The sequence below is a fragment of the Leptopilina boulardi genome, unplaced genomic scaffold (assembly GCF_019393585.1).
Source record: "Leptopilina boulardi isolate dan_hultmark-lab unplaced genomic scaffold, ZJU_Lbou_2.1 LbouV2_137, whole genome shotgun sequence".
Lineage (NCBI taxonomy): Eukaryota > Metazoa > Arthropoda > Insecta > Hymenoptera > Figitidae > Leptopilina > Leptopilina boulardi.
In genome coordinates, this window is record NW_026137682.1 from 1,498,752 (window position 1) to 1,513,986 (window position 15,235).

The 15,235-nt window shown below is 26.0% G+C and overlaps 4 protein-coding genes and 1 long non-coding RNA gene across 6 annotated transcripts in view; 3 read left to right on the forward strand and 2 right to left on the reverse strand.

Moving 5' to 3' along the window:
• Nucleotides 1-131: 131 nt before the first annotated feature.
• Nucleotides 132-7,225, reverse strand: LOC127291381 (fumarate hydratase, mitochondrial-like). Of its 2 annotated transcripts, none has more exons than XM_051320474.1 (7): nucleotides 6,978-7,225; nucleotides 5,377-5,511; nucleotides 4,872-5,072; nucleotides 4,519-4,801; nucleotides 3,947-4,209; nucleotides 661-1,050; nucleotides 132-479 (listed from the first exon to the last, which is right to left on the reverse strand). In XM_051320474.1, exons 1-7 carry the CDS (start codon nucleotides 7,101-7,103, stop codon nucleotides 351-353), a joined length of 1,527 nt encoding a protein of 508 aa, XP_051176431.1. In that variant the 5' UTR covers nucleotides 7,104-7,225; the 3' UTR covers nucleotides 132-350. The 2 variants fall into 2 exon arrangements, with proteins under 2 accessions (XP_051176431.1, XP_051176432.1); XM_051320475.1 differs by lacking the exon at nucleotides 6,978-7,225 and adding an exon at nucleotides 5,812-5,963.
• Nucleotides 1,621-3,678, forward strand: LOC127291384 (uncharacterized). The gene is made up of 2 exons (XM_051320479.1): nucleotides 1,621-1,817; nucleotides 2,706-3,678. Exon 2 carries the CDS (start codon nucleotides 2,740-2,742, stop codon nucleotides 3,118-3,120), a length of 381 nt encoding a protein of 126 aa, XP_051176436.1. The 5' UTR covers nucleotides 1,621-1,817; nucleotides 2,706-2,739; the 3' UTR covers nucleotides 3,121-3,678.
• Nucleotides 7,226-7,593: 368 nt separating the features above from the next.
• Nucleotides 7,594-11,989, forward strand: LOC127291500 (uncharacterized). The gene is made up of 11 exons (XM_051320682.1): nucleotides 7,594-7,973; nucleotides 8,127-8,221; nucleotides 8,357-8,511; nucleotides 8,710-8,840; nucleotides 8,938-9,073; nucleotides 9,210-9,594; nucleotides 9,707-10,242; nucleotides 10,314-10,686; nucleotides 10,769-11,103; nucleotides 11,181-11,415; nucleotides 11,534-11,989. The coding sequence occupies exons 1-11, from the start codon at nucleotides 7,895-7,897 to the stop codon at nucleotides 11,894-11,896; spliced, it is 2,823 nt and encodes a 940-aa protein (XP_051176639.1). The 5' UTR covers nucleotides 7,594-7,894; the 3' UTR covers nucleotides 11,897-11,989.
• Nucleotides 11,990-12,105: 116 nt separating this feature from the next.
• On the reverse strand, nucleotides 12,106-13,585 carry LOC127291503 (protein FAM177A1-like). Its single transcript, XM_051320686.1, has 4 exons — nucleotides 13,373-13,585; nucleotides 12,990-13,118; nucleotides 12,635-12,883; nucleotides 12,106-12,541 (listed from the first exon to the last, which is right to left on the reverse strand). The coding sequence occupies exons 1-4, from the start codon at nucleotides 13,436-13,438 to the stop codon at nucleotides 12,536-12,538; spliced, it is 450 nt and encodes a 149-aa protein (XP_051176643.1). The 5' UTR covers nucleotides 13,439-13,585; the 3' UTR covers nucleotides 12,106-12,535.
• Nucleotides 13,586-13,709: 124 nt separating this feature from the next.
• LOC127291505 (uncharacterized) overlaps nucleotides 13,710-15,235 on the forward strand; it is a 64,627-nt gene continuing 63,101 nt past the window's right edge. The window contains exons 1-2 of the long non-coding RNA XR_007844607.1: nucleotides 13,710-14,261; nucleotides 14,525-14,630. This is a non-coding gene — a long non-coding RNA (uncharacterized LOC127291505). The remainder of the gene's footprint in view (nucleotides 14,262-14,524; nucleotides 14,631-15,235) is intronic.

Below are 15,235 nucleotides of genomic sequence, written 5' to 3' on the forward strand. Positions count from 1 at the left end.
TAACAAATAATGTTATACAATTAATTTAATTAATTGCAGTACAATAATAGTAATAAAAATAAGATTGATAATTTTTAGAATTAAAATTTTTTCAGATTTTTTGATTTGAAAATAATTTTAAACGTTTAGAGTAACAGGAAAAATCATTCTTTTATTAATATTGAAAAATATATGAAAATATTTTTTGATTAAATTGACAACAAATTAAAAGTATTTAAGAAAAGATATAAGTACGACACTAAATTATTTGAATGTACAAATATTCTGTTAGAATGCGCGATAATGAGTACTATTTTTTAAATAGTACAATATAATATATAGATTAATGATTCATTTTCTTTTTACAGTTTCTATTTGGGTCCAAGCATTTGTTCGGGTCTGACCCATTGATTAAATTGCTCTTCAGTGAGGCCATTTTTCAATGCAGATTCTTTTAATGTCAGTTTCTCCTTATGCGCCTGCTTGGCAATTTTTGCCGCCTAAAGTAAATTAACAATTATCATGTATCAATAAAATTATTCAACATCTATTTAGAAAAAAATATTAATTAATTTTAAAAATAAATAGAAACTTATTAAAATTTTTTTAAATTTAAAAATAAGTAAAAATTTATTTAATTATCAATTTTGTTATTTGAGAAGCAAGAAAAAAAACTATTACCTTATCGTAGCCAATGTGTGGATTAAGGGCAGTAACTAACATGAGACTTTCATTCATAATTTTTTTAATGTTATCTCTATTTGCTTCTATGCCTGCGACACAATTTTTCGTAAATGCAGCACTTGCATCTCCTAATAATCGTGCTGATCTCAATGTATTTGCGACAATTACTGGTTTAAAGACATTGAGTTCAAAATGACCATTACTTCCTCCAATTGTTGTTGCAACATTATTTCCCATAACTTGAGCACAAACCATGGTAATCGCCTCACATTGTGTTGGATTAACTTTACCAGGCATAATGGAACTTCCAGGCTCATTTTCAGGTAATGACAATTCACCAAGACCACATCGTGGGCCGCTACCCAAAAATCTAATGTCATTGGCAATCTATAAGGAAAATAAATAAAATATAATGAGCTTATAAAACTATTTTCGTAAATTAAAACATATTTCGATTAATTAATTTTAATTAATTGATAATTAATAAAATTAATTATTTTAATTATAATTTTAAATCAAAATTTATTCCAATATCTTTTTTCAATTTTAAGAAAAATTCGCCCACTTTCGAGTCATTTACAATTTTAATTTTCAATTAAGCGCTTTAAAAGAAAAATTTTAATTTTTAATTCGAGAATGAAAAAACTGTCTTAAATTCGATTACAAAAAAAAAGAAAATTATAAGTGATGTTTGTCAATTGTTTTCTACTACATATGCATATTTAGTTTTTATGTGTGTTTCAAAATGTTGAAATTACTAACATATGTTATTAATATTTCAAGAATATTTTTGTAATTTAGAAAATTTGCATTCTAATGAGTTTTTTGGTACCATTCAAGGGAAATTTTTGGAGTAGGGCACCAATGAATTTAAAGGATGCTCAATTAGCGAATCTATATAATTGAGGGATACACACAAGTCATTATGTTTACTATTGAGAGAAGGGGGAGAGGGATGGGTTCTATTTCATACCTGTGACAAATTTTTGAAAACAAACTTACAGTACATGTCAGATCTTCATAAAGAGAAGTCAGTGACACCAGAGTGTAGTTGAGGCCAAAATAATAAGAATTACAAATTACAAAACTACAATTCCAAGTGCTGTTTATTAAAACAAGACTCATCCTAGACAAAACGTTCATCAACAAAAAAGGTATGTAAAAATAATTGACTTTTTTTTAAATTAAAGAAAACTTAAATTAAATATTGACATTTTTTATTTAAAAAAAAAACATTTTAATTTATTTATTATTTAATTGTTAGAACTTTTAATTCTCACGCATATCGCTAAAAATTACAAAAAATCTATTGGGCTTAAAAATCAAAAATTAATTTGACTTATTTTAAAACACTCTTTTGTTTTAATATATTATAATATATTATAATTTATTATATTAATATTATATTTTTAATATATTATCTTTTTTATTCTTTAAGAATTAATTTTTAAAGGCAAAAAAACCACTGCTTTCGTACTGTATTAAAACAGAAAAAGTGTTGTAAAATGAGTCAAATTTATTCATGATTTTTCAAGGTCAAAAATTAATTTTTCTTAAATAAATTCACTGTACATATTTTTGACAGTTTTTTTGTTTTGTTTTTTAATCAACAATATTTTGTATTTAAAATTCAAAATATTATAATAAGACTAAAATTTCGTGTATAATTATATGATTCAATTTTTGTTTCGGATTAGTTTCCTTAAAATCTTTTGCGTGAGGTGTTGTTCCTCAAATGTACTAGTAAAATTTTAAAGCATTTTTCATTTACATAGTTGGATATTTTTATGTTTTTTTTGGCAAATAAATAATAATTCATTACAATAATTAATTTGTAAAATGTCCGACTACTGCAGTTTTTATGATATTTAATTAAAATAATAATATTATTTTACATATTATTGGAAAAATTTTTAGCTTCGCAATGAAAGTTAAAAAAAAAATTGATCAATTTGGTCGAAATTGAAAAATGAGAGTTAACTTTGAAAAAAATGAATTAAATAAAAAATTAAATTTAAAAAAGTGTAATTTTTTTTCTTCAGGTGCTTATAAAACAATTGGAATTGACATTAAAAAATGCCCGGACTCGTTGATCCGAGATTAAATTCTCCAGCATATAGAAGAAGATTATATCGTCCAGCAGAACCTCGTGAAGGATTAATTGTTTATGAAGCGCATTTTATTTGGGAAGCATCGGCAGAACAGCCGAATCGTGTTGAAAATTATTTATTCGGTAGAATACAACCAATAGAAAGAAATCGAGTACCTCAAAATCTTCCCGTTCCACGCTGGCGTGCAGTAAGACCTAATGCTGGTCAAGGTCCAGAACAACAGCCAGCACAAGGAGAACAACAACAACAAAATCCAAGACGACACGAACAACTAATTCAGCAATTATCTAATCGTATACTACCAACGAATAAAATTATCGAGGAAATCGATGAAATCGATCGATAATATGAAAGAAAATTTTTTAATTTGATTTATTACTTTTTTTTGTAATGAATTATAATATTCAATTCTTTATCAGTTAAATTTTTTTTAACTACATGTAATTAATATTCCGAGGATGCTACAGATTTTTGATAACAAATGAAATGGAGGAAAATTAATTTGTGCCATATTACATTTTTTGCTCATTAGGCAGAAAAAAATATTACATCTAATCAGAATTCCAAATATTTTTTAAGAAATCTCTTTTTTTCTTCATCAAAGGAAATAAAAATTTTTTATAATAAACATTTTTTAAAAAAAAGAGAAGATAATTCTAAATACACTATTATTTTTGTAAAATTAAAATATGTCTTCATAAAAAAAAAAAGAAAAATGAAAAGTACGATCAAGTCAATGTGATAAGAATGTGGATATTTTCTTTAATTTTTATATTTAAGTATATATTTAAAACGTTTTGTCGATATTTGTAATATTAATGTGATAATTTTTCTAAACCATTTGTTTATTATAGCTTTAGTATCCGTAAGTCTATAGAATAATAAAAATATTTAAATAATTTAATGATCTCTTTCATTACACGTTCTGCGAAAAGTTTAAATTAATAATAAATGACAATAAAAAAAATTAATAAAAAAAAGTTGTTATCATTTAAAAAAATATTTCAAAAAAAATTTTTAAAACCAATAAAATATTATAAATTTTTGGTCAATTAGTTACTATTAGATTTTTTTAAATTTAATAATTCATTTTTTAAAATAATTTAATTTTTCTAATAATTAATTAACTAATTATTTAATAATGAATAAAAATTAAAAATATAAGTTCTTACCTTCATGATAGAAACTGCAACTGTATTTAAAGCTCCATGAACTTCAACAAGAGCATCGTGAGCTGCGAGAGCTTCAAATTTATTGGGAGCCGTAACAAAAGGATAACCAGTTAAAGCAGCAATTTTCGCTGCAGTTTTTTCCGCAAATCCTTTTCTAGTATTTAATCCCGTTCCAACAGCTGTTCCACCAAGAGCCAATTGATAAAGTCTTGGCAATGTATCCTTGACTCTTGCAATTCCATATTCAATTTGTGTTGCGTATCCTGGCGAGAAAAAAAAATTTTAATTAAATATTCTGAGTGTCCATTAAAATTGGGGAATTTATTTATTTATTTAAATAGAAACAAACAAATTCCTCTAAATCAATTTGGAATCTTTTTTTTTAATCAAATTTAATATAATTGAATTCACAAAAAAAATGAAATATTTTGAAAAATTTAAAGTTTAAGAAAAAAATTAAAGGTAAATTCATGTTTGAATATTATGACCTAATAATTTTAATAAAGAATTATGAGAATAATTATTTAGAAAAAATTGAGATTAGTATTATAATAATTAAAAATTCAATTCACCAGAAAATTCTTGACCGAGTGTCAATGGAACGGCATCCTGAGTATGAGTTCTTCCAATTTTGATAATGTCTTTCCACTCTTCGGATTTCTTTTTTAAGACTGAATGTAATTGCTGTAAGCCGGGTAACAAGATTTTGTTGATTTCAAGTGCTACAGCAATATGCATTGCCGTTGGGAATGTATCATTCGAACTTTGTGACATGTTGACGTGATCATTTGGATGAACAGGATTTTTCGAGCCAAGTTCACCGCCAAGAATTTCAATAGCACGATTTGCTATCACCTATATTTCAATTTTACGGAGATAAATTTTTTAATTTTATGAAATATAATAAAAATTCTATATTACAAACCTCATTTGTATTCATGTTCGTTTGAGTTCCTGATCCTGTTTGCCAAATTACCAAAGGAAAATGTTCTTCATAAAGCTTCCCGCTAATCACATCATCCGCAGCTTTGCTAATAGCATCTGACACTTTTGAATCCAGTCCAAATTCTTTATTTACTTCAGCAGCGGCTTTTTTCAAAATACCCATAGCGACAATAACACCATACTAAAAAATAAATAATTTTCCTTATAATCATTAAAAATAACTTCGCTTTTATAAGCGATTTAGAATTTTTAAATTCAAGTTTCTTTTATTAATATTATATTTTTATGAAACAAAAGAAATATTAGAAAAATTCTGTAAAAAATCTTTTGACGCATATATAAATAGAATTATTATTATTAAATTAAAGAAATTTCTATTTTTTTTTAAAGAGATTTAAAAATATATAACGGAAAAAAATATTTTGTCAACAATTCAATTTTATCAAATTGATAAATTCTTTTGTAAATGGAAAATTTTGCATTACCGGCATACGTTCAAATGAATCACCGATTGGAAAATTCATAACAGATCTAAGAGTTTGAGCTCCATAGTATTTATCAGCTGGTACTTTTAATTCTCCAAATGTGTCTCTTTCCATACGATAACCTTGAGCACCTTCCTGAGGGTAATAAGAATATTATTATTTATTAATTGACTTTTGGTCCAAAAGTAAACTTGATTTTAATTACATTAATAAGAATATTATTTTTAATAATAAAAAGAATAAGAAAAATAATGTAATTCTTAAAGTAGTAAGTACATCAAATAAACTAAAGAAAATCAACAAATCCTTTATATAAAATTGGTTTTCTGTTATAATATTAAATGTTATTACAGAATTAATAATTAGTTAATAAGTAATAGTTAAGGTAATAATTTAATACAATAATTATGATCTGACAATTAAATAAAAACACACCATTTTTAATACAAGAAATAGGTACAAGATTTTGTGGAACAAACAAGTTGATAGATGAGTTAATACTAAAGGCGACAAATCCAGTTATGATAAGATAGATATTGTACTGTATATGTGTGAGGTGGTTTATAGTAACGATTATATATGGTTATAAAACAAGAGCAAAAGATTCTACAGAAGCTTTTCATATACATAGTTTAAGAAATAATTTAATTTAAGTAAAAGGAAAGATATTAATTATGCAAAGATAACTTTTTCGATACATTAAAATTTAATTTTTCTATAAAGTATAAAAATATCAAATTTCGTAGATGTTTATAAAAAAATAAATATAATTAACATTTAAACTTTTTGTTAAAATTAAAATATAATTAGAAACATGTTTAAATAAATAACAAAAATAAACACAATAGTTTTCTAAAAAATTTCTTTTAAAAAATGTAATGTTCAATATAATATTTTGAAAAAAAATTCTTTATTCTAAAATTTTTTAATACTTTTTAATAATGCGAATGACTATATAAATTTCCTTTTATACAAATGTTCTAAACTAATAAATAATAATAAATGTATATATATATATATATATGTCATTTAAAATTATAGAACCATTTTAGGCCTTTTCATTTTATAATTATAATTAATATTTACTAATTTACTTATAAATTAATATTAATTTATTATTTGTTTATTATCCTCATTTTTGGGGATATTTTTTCAAAACTTACAACTGACAAATAATAGTGACAAAAACATCTGAAAGTTTTAAACAATACATATATTATTAATGCGATTGTTTTCTTTTGTTATTTTTCTAATATTTAAACAAAAACTTATTATAAATAAATAAAAAAGTGAAAATCATAACACCTTTATGGAAAACCTTAAATGTAATTTATATCTAAAGATAACGGTAATTATCAATTTAAATTGAATATCTACAAAGAAAATAAATACATATTTTTTATGTTTATTTTTAGGACTTTTAGATGTATCTTATGATTATGTAAAGGTAGAAAAAAAACTGTATCTGTAATGACTTCAAACAAGTTTGATTAATTTAAAATTCATAACAGAAGTAATTCTTATTATCTCTAGATATTTATAATGCAGAAATGAAATAAATAATTAAATATTTTAAGTGAAAAAAAGTAAAAATTCATTACCTTTGCATAATTTCTAATTCTTGAATCTAGCATAGGGAGCTTTTTTGTTAGAAAATGGGAAATTTCTTTCATTTTTTGAACATTACGGCCTCCTACCACTCCACATCGTAAAACGTTCAGTGACATTTTATTATAATTAATAGATTATTGTTTAAAATTTGAATAATTTAATCTTCTAAAATAATTATTATTTGTGTAAAATAAAAAAAAGTGTCTACTTGTAAAGACACTGTTGTCTGCTATTTTCATGCGCATCTTTGACAGCTCAAAGAACCAATCACTTTTCATTATTCCACAAGAGTCTCTTGGTTATTTGTCATTTCCATTATTTCCAATTATAATTCTATTTCAAGTTAAGACAAAATTAAGCAAAATATGAAAAACATCTCATTAAATATGCTTTTTTACGTTGACTTCTTTTTGCAAAAATTTTTATTCTAATTTGTTCTTATAATTTCATATTTCACATTGTTTATTAAGCATATTTGAATTAAGCGCATTACATAAATGTTATTAAATGATTTGTAATTGGTGGACAGAGAAGAAATGGATATTTATAATCCAATCAGAAAAAATGTCTGAATTTCTTGTACACTTATAACCCATCCCTGGTTTTCTTTTGCTCAATAAATGTGTTTATATTTGACATTTCCCAATCGGTTTTTAAAATTTATCTAAAATAATATATTGTTTTTTAATATAAATAAATTGTTTTTTTTAAGTATTTTTAAACTTTAAACATCACAAAACGTTTCGTGGTAATTAATTTTAAATGATTGTTCTTGAACAATAAATTATATTTGTTTTAAATGCAATGACAAAAGGTTGTCAAAATAGATTTGACAGTGAGACGTGGCTCTGAATTTTATGATTTACAGTGTTAAAAAATAATGTTATTTAAATAAATAGGCTTAGAAATGCAAGATATTTGTGAAAATATTCGCACAGCAGTAGAACACGGTCGTACAGATATTATAAGATCTATACTAGAAGCATGTAAGTATATAACATAACCTCAAATGCTATCTTGACAAATATATATGTATTGTTATTTATTTGAAAATATTAAAAATATTTATCGTGTATTACATTCAAAAAGCATCTTTTATTTAATAAATAGGATTTACTTAATTTATAATTTACTTATAGGCGATAATGGAAATGCTAACGATGGTATTACTAAAGATAAAATTCTAAATCAACCACTACTAGATGAAGGGACTTTCTTGTGTTATGCTTCAAAGGTAAAATGTCAAATTTAATAATTAAGATGATTTATCAAAATTTAAATTAAATTACAATTAAAAATACAATCTAGTATAATTGTTTTTTTAAAATAATTTATATAACTCTTTTAATTAAACAATATTTATTTTAAGGCTAACCAAGCAGACGTCGTTAGAACACTATTAAGTTGTGGTGCTGATCCGGCAATTCAAAATGCCCAGGGTCATAATGCACTAGATGTTGCTTCCAGTGAAATAGTTCGTCACATTTATGTGGAAGAATTATTGAGAGCAACAGCAGCTTCAGAGTAAGTATAAAAAAAAAAAAAATTTTATTCAAAAAAGAATTTGTTTTTTTCTTCAAAGAGTTTAATTTTAAATAAATGTAAAAATTTAATTAAATAAAATCTTTTTTTTATTATTTTCGAGAAATTCAATTTTAATAAAATAAATATATTAATGCTGAAGATATTTTCTTATAACGAATGTAAAATCTTGATTTTTAGGATAGAAAGAGTAGAACAACTATTAGTCTCTGGTATAAATGTCAATTCCTGGGATTCTGAGGGCAGTAAAAATACTCCATTACACTGGGCTGCATGTTACGGCAACAAAGAGATTGTCGCTTTTCTAATTGGTATGATTTATTTTAATTAAAATAATTTTTTTTTTTAATTTTTAGCCTTATTTAATTCAATTTTATAAATTATGTGAATTTTCCATTAAAAAAAAAGACAGAGGAGGAGATGTAAATTCACAAAATGGTTGTGGTGCTACACCTCTACATGATGCTGTGAATCGTGGTGATGTCACAATTTGTGAGGAATTATTATGTTCAGGAGCAAATCCACTTATTCGTGCAATTAAGGGGTAATTCAATAATCAAAATAATTGATAAAATTAAATTAATGCATTATTATTTAAAATGAAATATTAAAATAACTGTATTATTTCTCATTGGATATTTAAACGAGAAATAGAGAAAATTAATTTTGTTTATTTTTAGACAATTCACGGGGAAAACTCCATATGATCTTGCACGTGTTAATCCTGCCTTACGAGCCTTATTTCAAAAATTTGTGCCTAATTCATTTTCAAAAGAGTGTGAAGCTTTACACAGTCCAACGAATCAATTTTCTGATGTTAATTTTGTTCAGCAGCAAAATGTCTCTATACACACAAGTCAACCTTCATTGGAATCGAATAAATCTTCAGAGCCAGGATACGAAATTTCCAATCGTGAATCAAGCATTGAAAGTCCTCTTAGATCGATAGCTAATAAAAATGGAATTTACAGTCTCTTATGGCCCGAGCCAAAAACTATTTTAGAACTTGGTAATTCGTCATCGCCATTTATTGTCGGCAAAGAGCTCTTTATTTCTATAATACAGGTAAATTATTAATTTTAGATTTGGTTTTTAATTTTAAAATCAATTCATTTCATTTTAGTACTATTATTATTAATGAAATAAGATTTTTGTTAAATTGTTAATATTTCCATAGGGTACGGAATCAATTCATAAAATTCTCGATGTGTGGGAAATTAGTAGAACGCATTTATTGGAACTTGGATTTGATGTGAAAATTGGTGAGGTTCAACCGCCATCAGGAAGATGGCTTGCTGATAATAGAATAGAATGCATAGTGAATAAGAAACTTTTTAATGTACAAGAAGGTTATCAACTTCACATATCACAAAATGCAATTAAAATTAGCGCTGGAAGTTTAGCTGGTTTACATTATGCTGTTTGTACTTTTGTGCAAATTCTTAGACTGAGTAGAAATCCAAATGCACCGGAGGTTTGTGAACTCGAAAGTGTTATGATAAAAGATGAACCACGATTTAAACATCGTGGAATATTACTCGATATCTCGCCAAGGGGACGTATTCCTACTTTGGAATATCTACTGCACATGATTGATTTGTGGTCGGCTTTTAAAATATCACATTTACATTTGTATTCAAGACTGACACCAAGTTATGATTGGCAACTTTGTTATTCGAGATCGGAAATGGTCACTCTCGATCGTTATTGCAAGTATGTAATTTATTTATATCTATAAATAATATAGTAATTTTTATTAATTCGGGAAAAAAAATTTATTTCAGAGATCGTCATTTGGATTTAGTGCCGGCACTCGATGTTGATTCAAATGTGACACAGCGTCATCTTTCTCAAATGTGGCCTATTTTTCAAGAGTTACTTGCAACATTTCCAAGTTTAAGTTATGTTCATGTGGGTCCAAGATTAGCTAGCTTGTTAGTACAACCGGACAATTTAGATTTAAATGTCTCGATTAACGAGACTGTTGAGACTGATATGTCGGAAGTATTTAAATCATACTCGTGTTTACAAGAGCTGTGGCACATTTTAAATTTAAACTTTGATACTACTTTGCTGCTGTGTTCAAATGGTCTACATTCCAAGGTGGAATTTCGTAGCGTTTCTAGTAATGTGATTTTAGTAGAATACGGTTTTCAGGTGAGTTTTTTAAACAAAAATTTGTTTGGTTCACAAGGAAATTTATAAAAAATATTTCAAATGTGAATGATTTTTATTTTAGTCAGATTATGATTTTTCTGAATGGACCGAGCCATTTCGAGTTGCTGGAGGAAATGTACTTCCAAGTTCAGGGACTGCGAGTTACAATAGTCTTGCCGGTTGTCCGGCCTCAACTTTTGCAAATACAAAAAATGCTGTAAAAACTGCACTTGAGCAAGATTCGATTGGTATAATTGTGGCTCACTGGTCGGGAAGTCATCATTTGACTCCTCATACATTTGCGTGGGTCGGATATTTAATTGGAGCTGGATTATCGTGGAATCCAGCTACTGAAATTGATATGGGATTCACCGAAACATGTGATAATTGCGAGCAAAGTGGACCAGTTAAGCGTCAGTAAGTATGAAAAAAAAGTGAAACTTTTAAATTATTAAATAAAAAAAAATTCTTTAAATTGAAATTTATTTTTTCAGTTATCGATCATTAAGCAAATTATTAGACTCTCATATATTTTACGACTTGGAATATAGAATAGGAAGTGCAATTTTGGAATTAGGACGTATCGATACATTTGTTTTAATTTTGAGTAAAAATCAAAGTGCTGATGATTTGCAACAGATACCTGATAATAGAGGATCGACATTATACAGATTGTTAACTGATCCCGATAATGTTAATCTAGAATATCTTTCATCTGATTTATTTTTGGTAAGTTTTATTTTTCTTAAATTAAAGAATTTTCGAATTTTAATAGACACTATAATTAGTTCTAATTTCTGTAATCTATTTTATAATGAGCCTCGCACCTTTTTTTTTCCCCTCCCAGAAAATGACGAAACAAATAAAACGAGTTTCTCACTCTCTTTATGAGGGAAATGTCACCTCAAAGTTTGCCTCGATGGAAATGCAGGAACTTCAATTGACTGCAGATCTGATGTTGACGGCATGTAAAATAGGAAGAACATTAATTGGTGTTGGAGTCAATCCAAACAGTAATATGGGATTGGCAGTAATTAATTTAGGTATCAGCAATTTACCACCTACCTTTCGAACAGACGTTGCAAATAAAATGTTGGCTCACATTGAACAATACAAGGGTGCCTGGCTACAAAGACATCTTCCACAGGGTCTTCAAAGTTCTTTATTGGTATTAACTAGTGCTTTGCACAGATTTGTGCCTGAGACATAAATTCTTGTTTTTCTTAAGTTTTATTTATAAACTCTATTTTGTTCAATATTATATTGTTAGATATATGTGATCACAATTTAAATGTTAAGATTAGCATTGTTTTTTTTTTAAAGTTCCTATTTTATAGAGTTTTTAAGTTTAACAAAGAATGGTTGTTGAAAAAAAAAACAATAAAATACCATTTTACTTGCAATAATTGAAACACAATATTCAAAATGACAACGCATTTATTAGCCTATATTGTACAAATTTAGTCAGAATGGTCCCTGACATTTTTTAAATAAAAAATAAATAAAAAATTCTTTTTTTATACATTGATGAAATAAATTTTTTTTATATTTTATTATACTGATTAGGCAATAAATTCATTTGTATTTTACAATTAGTATTATGAGTACAATAAAAATAGAATATTTATGGTATATACTTTTTAAATTTGTTTTTAAATATATTGCTCAACTTGAAGCAAGAGACACAGCAGTTGGACGTCATCACCTTGAACGTGTATAAAAGAAATTTTGTTTAGTCCATTTGGCTTAATTGCTTTTTTTTGTTTGTTTGTTAAGGCTTTCCACAAATTACATTAAATATCGTGTGTACTTGAAGCGGTGCAATACATCAAATTTTGTGTCCAGGCTTTCACGACTGGAAATTATATAAAAACATTGACAGTGAATTTTTCAAACATCATTGTGAATAATGAAAGGGATTTTTTTTTTTTGGTTTATAGAATTTTACCTCATTTCTTTCGATGAGATTATTTTTATTGCGTTCAGTCCAACCACCCATTTCAAGATCTTCTCTTCTTAACATATCTTCTTCAGCGGCTCTCACTCGATAGTATTCATCAATTTCAAATTGATATTTTGGTGTTGTTATACCAAAAAATTCAGCTAAATGTTCTCCAACATAATCACAACCGTCTAAAATTTTTCCACTTGCCCAGGTAGTTTGGTACCAAGCCCATGGCAACCAGTTCAACGTTTTCTTTTTTAAGAAAAGAAAAATAGTAATTATTCTTTTTTTCTATAGATTTAGAAAAAAAAATGAATATTTTCGATTATTACCTAATATAAAAAAGACAAATACTTACAGGATCTATATTTGCAATTTGCTTTTGTGGACAATTATCAACTTCATCTTCTGAAGAATACTCCTCAATTTCTCCATCACAAAATTTTAATATTCTTTTTGGTTTTTTCTTTAAATCAACATGTGTCATCTATGACAAAGAGTTAAAGTAATTTATTAAAGAATGAATTATATATTGAGACAAAGAATATAATAATAATGTACATTATTAAATCAGAGAATACAACTACATTATATAATAAAAATAAATAATTATTCAAGATTTACACTAAATAGATGACATTTTCATTTTTATTAAATTTTCCTCTATGTTGTTCAAGGTTTAGTCCTTGAATTATTGGTTCAATAAATTCTCTATAAATAAAAAAGACAATAGCAGCTAACCTCCTTTTCCTGTTCTTGTAAAATGACACTTTGAAGATCACAAGTCTCACTATTTGGTGAAATCATTTTGATGTTTTGTTGTAAAATTAGTGTCAATTTTTCATTAAATTATAATTCGTAAACTAGAATTTATAAATTTTATTATGACAGCTTGTCATAATATAAACACACCTGTTCTTTACGTTTTATAACGCAAAATGTATGTTTCAGAAAATGTCCGCCACAGCGCTACGATCGCGTTCGTTTGCAACAAACTTCAAGTCGTGACGTTGTGAGTGCTAGTGAATGCACCCTGCTTTTAAGCGCGGCAAAGAAGTTACGTATTTCCGAGCAAATTCATTTACAAAAAGTTTTTGTTTATTTCGCAAACAAATTTATCATTCTAACTGTCGATTTAACTAAACGAAAGTGTCCAAAAAATATTTTCGGTCGTTACTCTAAAAATGTGAACTCGTGTTTGCTAAAAGTGTAATATCAAATTCTTGCTTTAAAGACGGAAAAAGTCAGTATATTTTCAAGAATATCGCATAAAATTTTGATCTATTTCAATTTTTTAAGTGCATCTTCTTAGTTTTACTAAATTTCTCTCCGTATAACTCATTTTTTTAACTAGCCTAATTATAATTTTATAGGTTAAAATTTTGTTCTTTTTGCCATATACACTACGTTTGTGAAAGCCGGGCACGTGCATTATTTAGTCCTACGGATATTTTATATTTGTAATAATTTTTCGAGTAAATGCACTCTTTCTTTCGCGTTCTTTCGTTAAATAGTACTTTATATTATGTATTTTATTAGGCGGTCGTGTGTTGTGAGTGTTTTTAACAGGGAAGTGTTTTGAGTGCAGCTTCTTGGGAAAAAAATCGGGCACAGAAAAGCGCAATTCATTGTAAGTTTATTAATATAGAAAAAAATTATTTGTCTATAGAATTAAAATCTTAATTTCACGAAATTTAAGAAATCTTGAACAATAAATTATCATTAGAGAATAAAATTATAGTTTTTTGGGAAATTTTTATATTATGATTTTATTTAAGAAATTTTTTTCTAAAGTTGATGAGATATGGACTAATACCTTAATGATTATTTCACACGTTTTGTCATAGTATTATATTAAGTATAATAATTATATGTATTTTTGAATCTTTTCAGGCAGTCTAGAGAATGATGAAGGGCAAAGATGTCTTCAGCAAGATAGACCATAAAGAGGAGTTTTAAAAGAGGGCTGAGAACGCTTCGACGTCGGATTTCGAAATCGGTGAGTTGTTTTTTTAAATTTTTATTTATTAAATTGAAACAACATACTTAGTATGACGCCATTGACGGATATTATTTCTGTAATCTTTTTTATTAATATATAAAAAAAATTGCTATCAATATAATAGCAGTAGTTAAATATTAGCTAAGAACTAACTTTTTTTTCTCCGGGCATTATTTACTCTACTCAACTCTGACAGGAATATTTTTTTTTGTCGTTTTCAGCCCTAACTCCCTGTAATTTACTATTTTTATTTTAAAAAATCATAAAAATTATATTCAAACTTTATAAATAAATATATGAGACAACAATTTGCATTTTGAAAAAGATGTGCTTTCTTTAAAATTTAAATTTCGATGATAAAATTGCAAATTATTGAAACGTTAAAATAAATAGAAATGTTTAAACAAATTTCATAAAAAAAATATTTTAATATTTAACACACAAATTTATTTATTAATAAAAAAATAAAAAATTTTTTTTTTTACATTTTTTCAAATAAATTTTCTTTAAGACAAAAAATTAATGTTTAAAGGCAAAAACAAGTTTTTGATATTAAAGAAAATTTTTATTTTGAATTAAAGATTATGTTTGTTAAAAGTATT

Excerpts from the sequence above, each read along its gene's own strand:
- LOC127291384 (XM_051320479.1), top strand. The coding sequence starts at position 2,740 with ATGCCCGGACTCGTTGATCCGAGATTAAATTCTCCAGCATATAGAAGA.
- LOC127291381 (XM_051320474.1), bottom strand. The coding sequence starts at position 7,103 with ATGTCACTGAACGTTTTACGATGTGGAGTGGTAGGAGGCCGTAATGTT. Across the intron at positions 5,073-5,376 it reads ATTCATTTGAACGTATGCCG|TATGGTGTTATTGTCGCTAT; the intron begins GTAATGCAAAAT and ends TTTATTTTTTAG. Across the intron at positions 480-660 it reads CACACATTGGCTACGATAAG|GCGGCAAAAATTGCCAAGCA; the intron begins GTAATAGTTTTT and ends AATTTACTTTAG.
- LOC127291500 (XM_051320682.1), top strand. The coding sequence starts at position 7,895 with ATGCAAGATATTTGTGAAAATATTCGCACAGCAGTAGAACACGGTCGT. Across the intron at positions 9,595-9,706 it reads TCTTTATTTCTATAATACAG|GGTACGGAATCAATTCATAA; the intron begins GTAAATTATTAA and ends ATATTTCCATAG. Across the intron at positions 10,243-10,313 it reads ACTCTCGATCGTTATTGCAA|AGATCGTCATTTGGATTTAG; the intron begins GTATGTAATTTA and ends AATTTATTTCAG.
- LOC127291503 (XM_051320686.1), bottom strand. The coding sequence starts at position 13,438 with ATGATTTCACCAAATAGTGAGACTTGTGATCTTCAAAGTGTCATTTTA. Across the intron at positions 13,119-13,372 it reads TACAAGAACAGGAAAAGGAG|ATGACACATGTTGATTTAAA; the intron begins GTTAGCTGCTAT and ends TCTTTGTCATAG. Across the intron at positions 12,884-12,989 it reads AAATTGCAAATATAGATCCT|AAAACGTTGAACTGGTTGCC; the intron begins GTAAGTATTTGT and ends TTCTTAAAAAAG.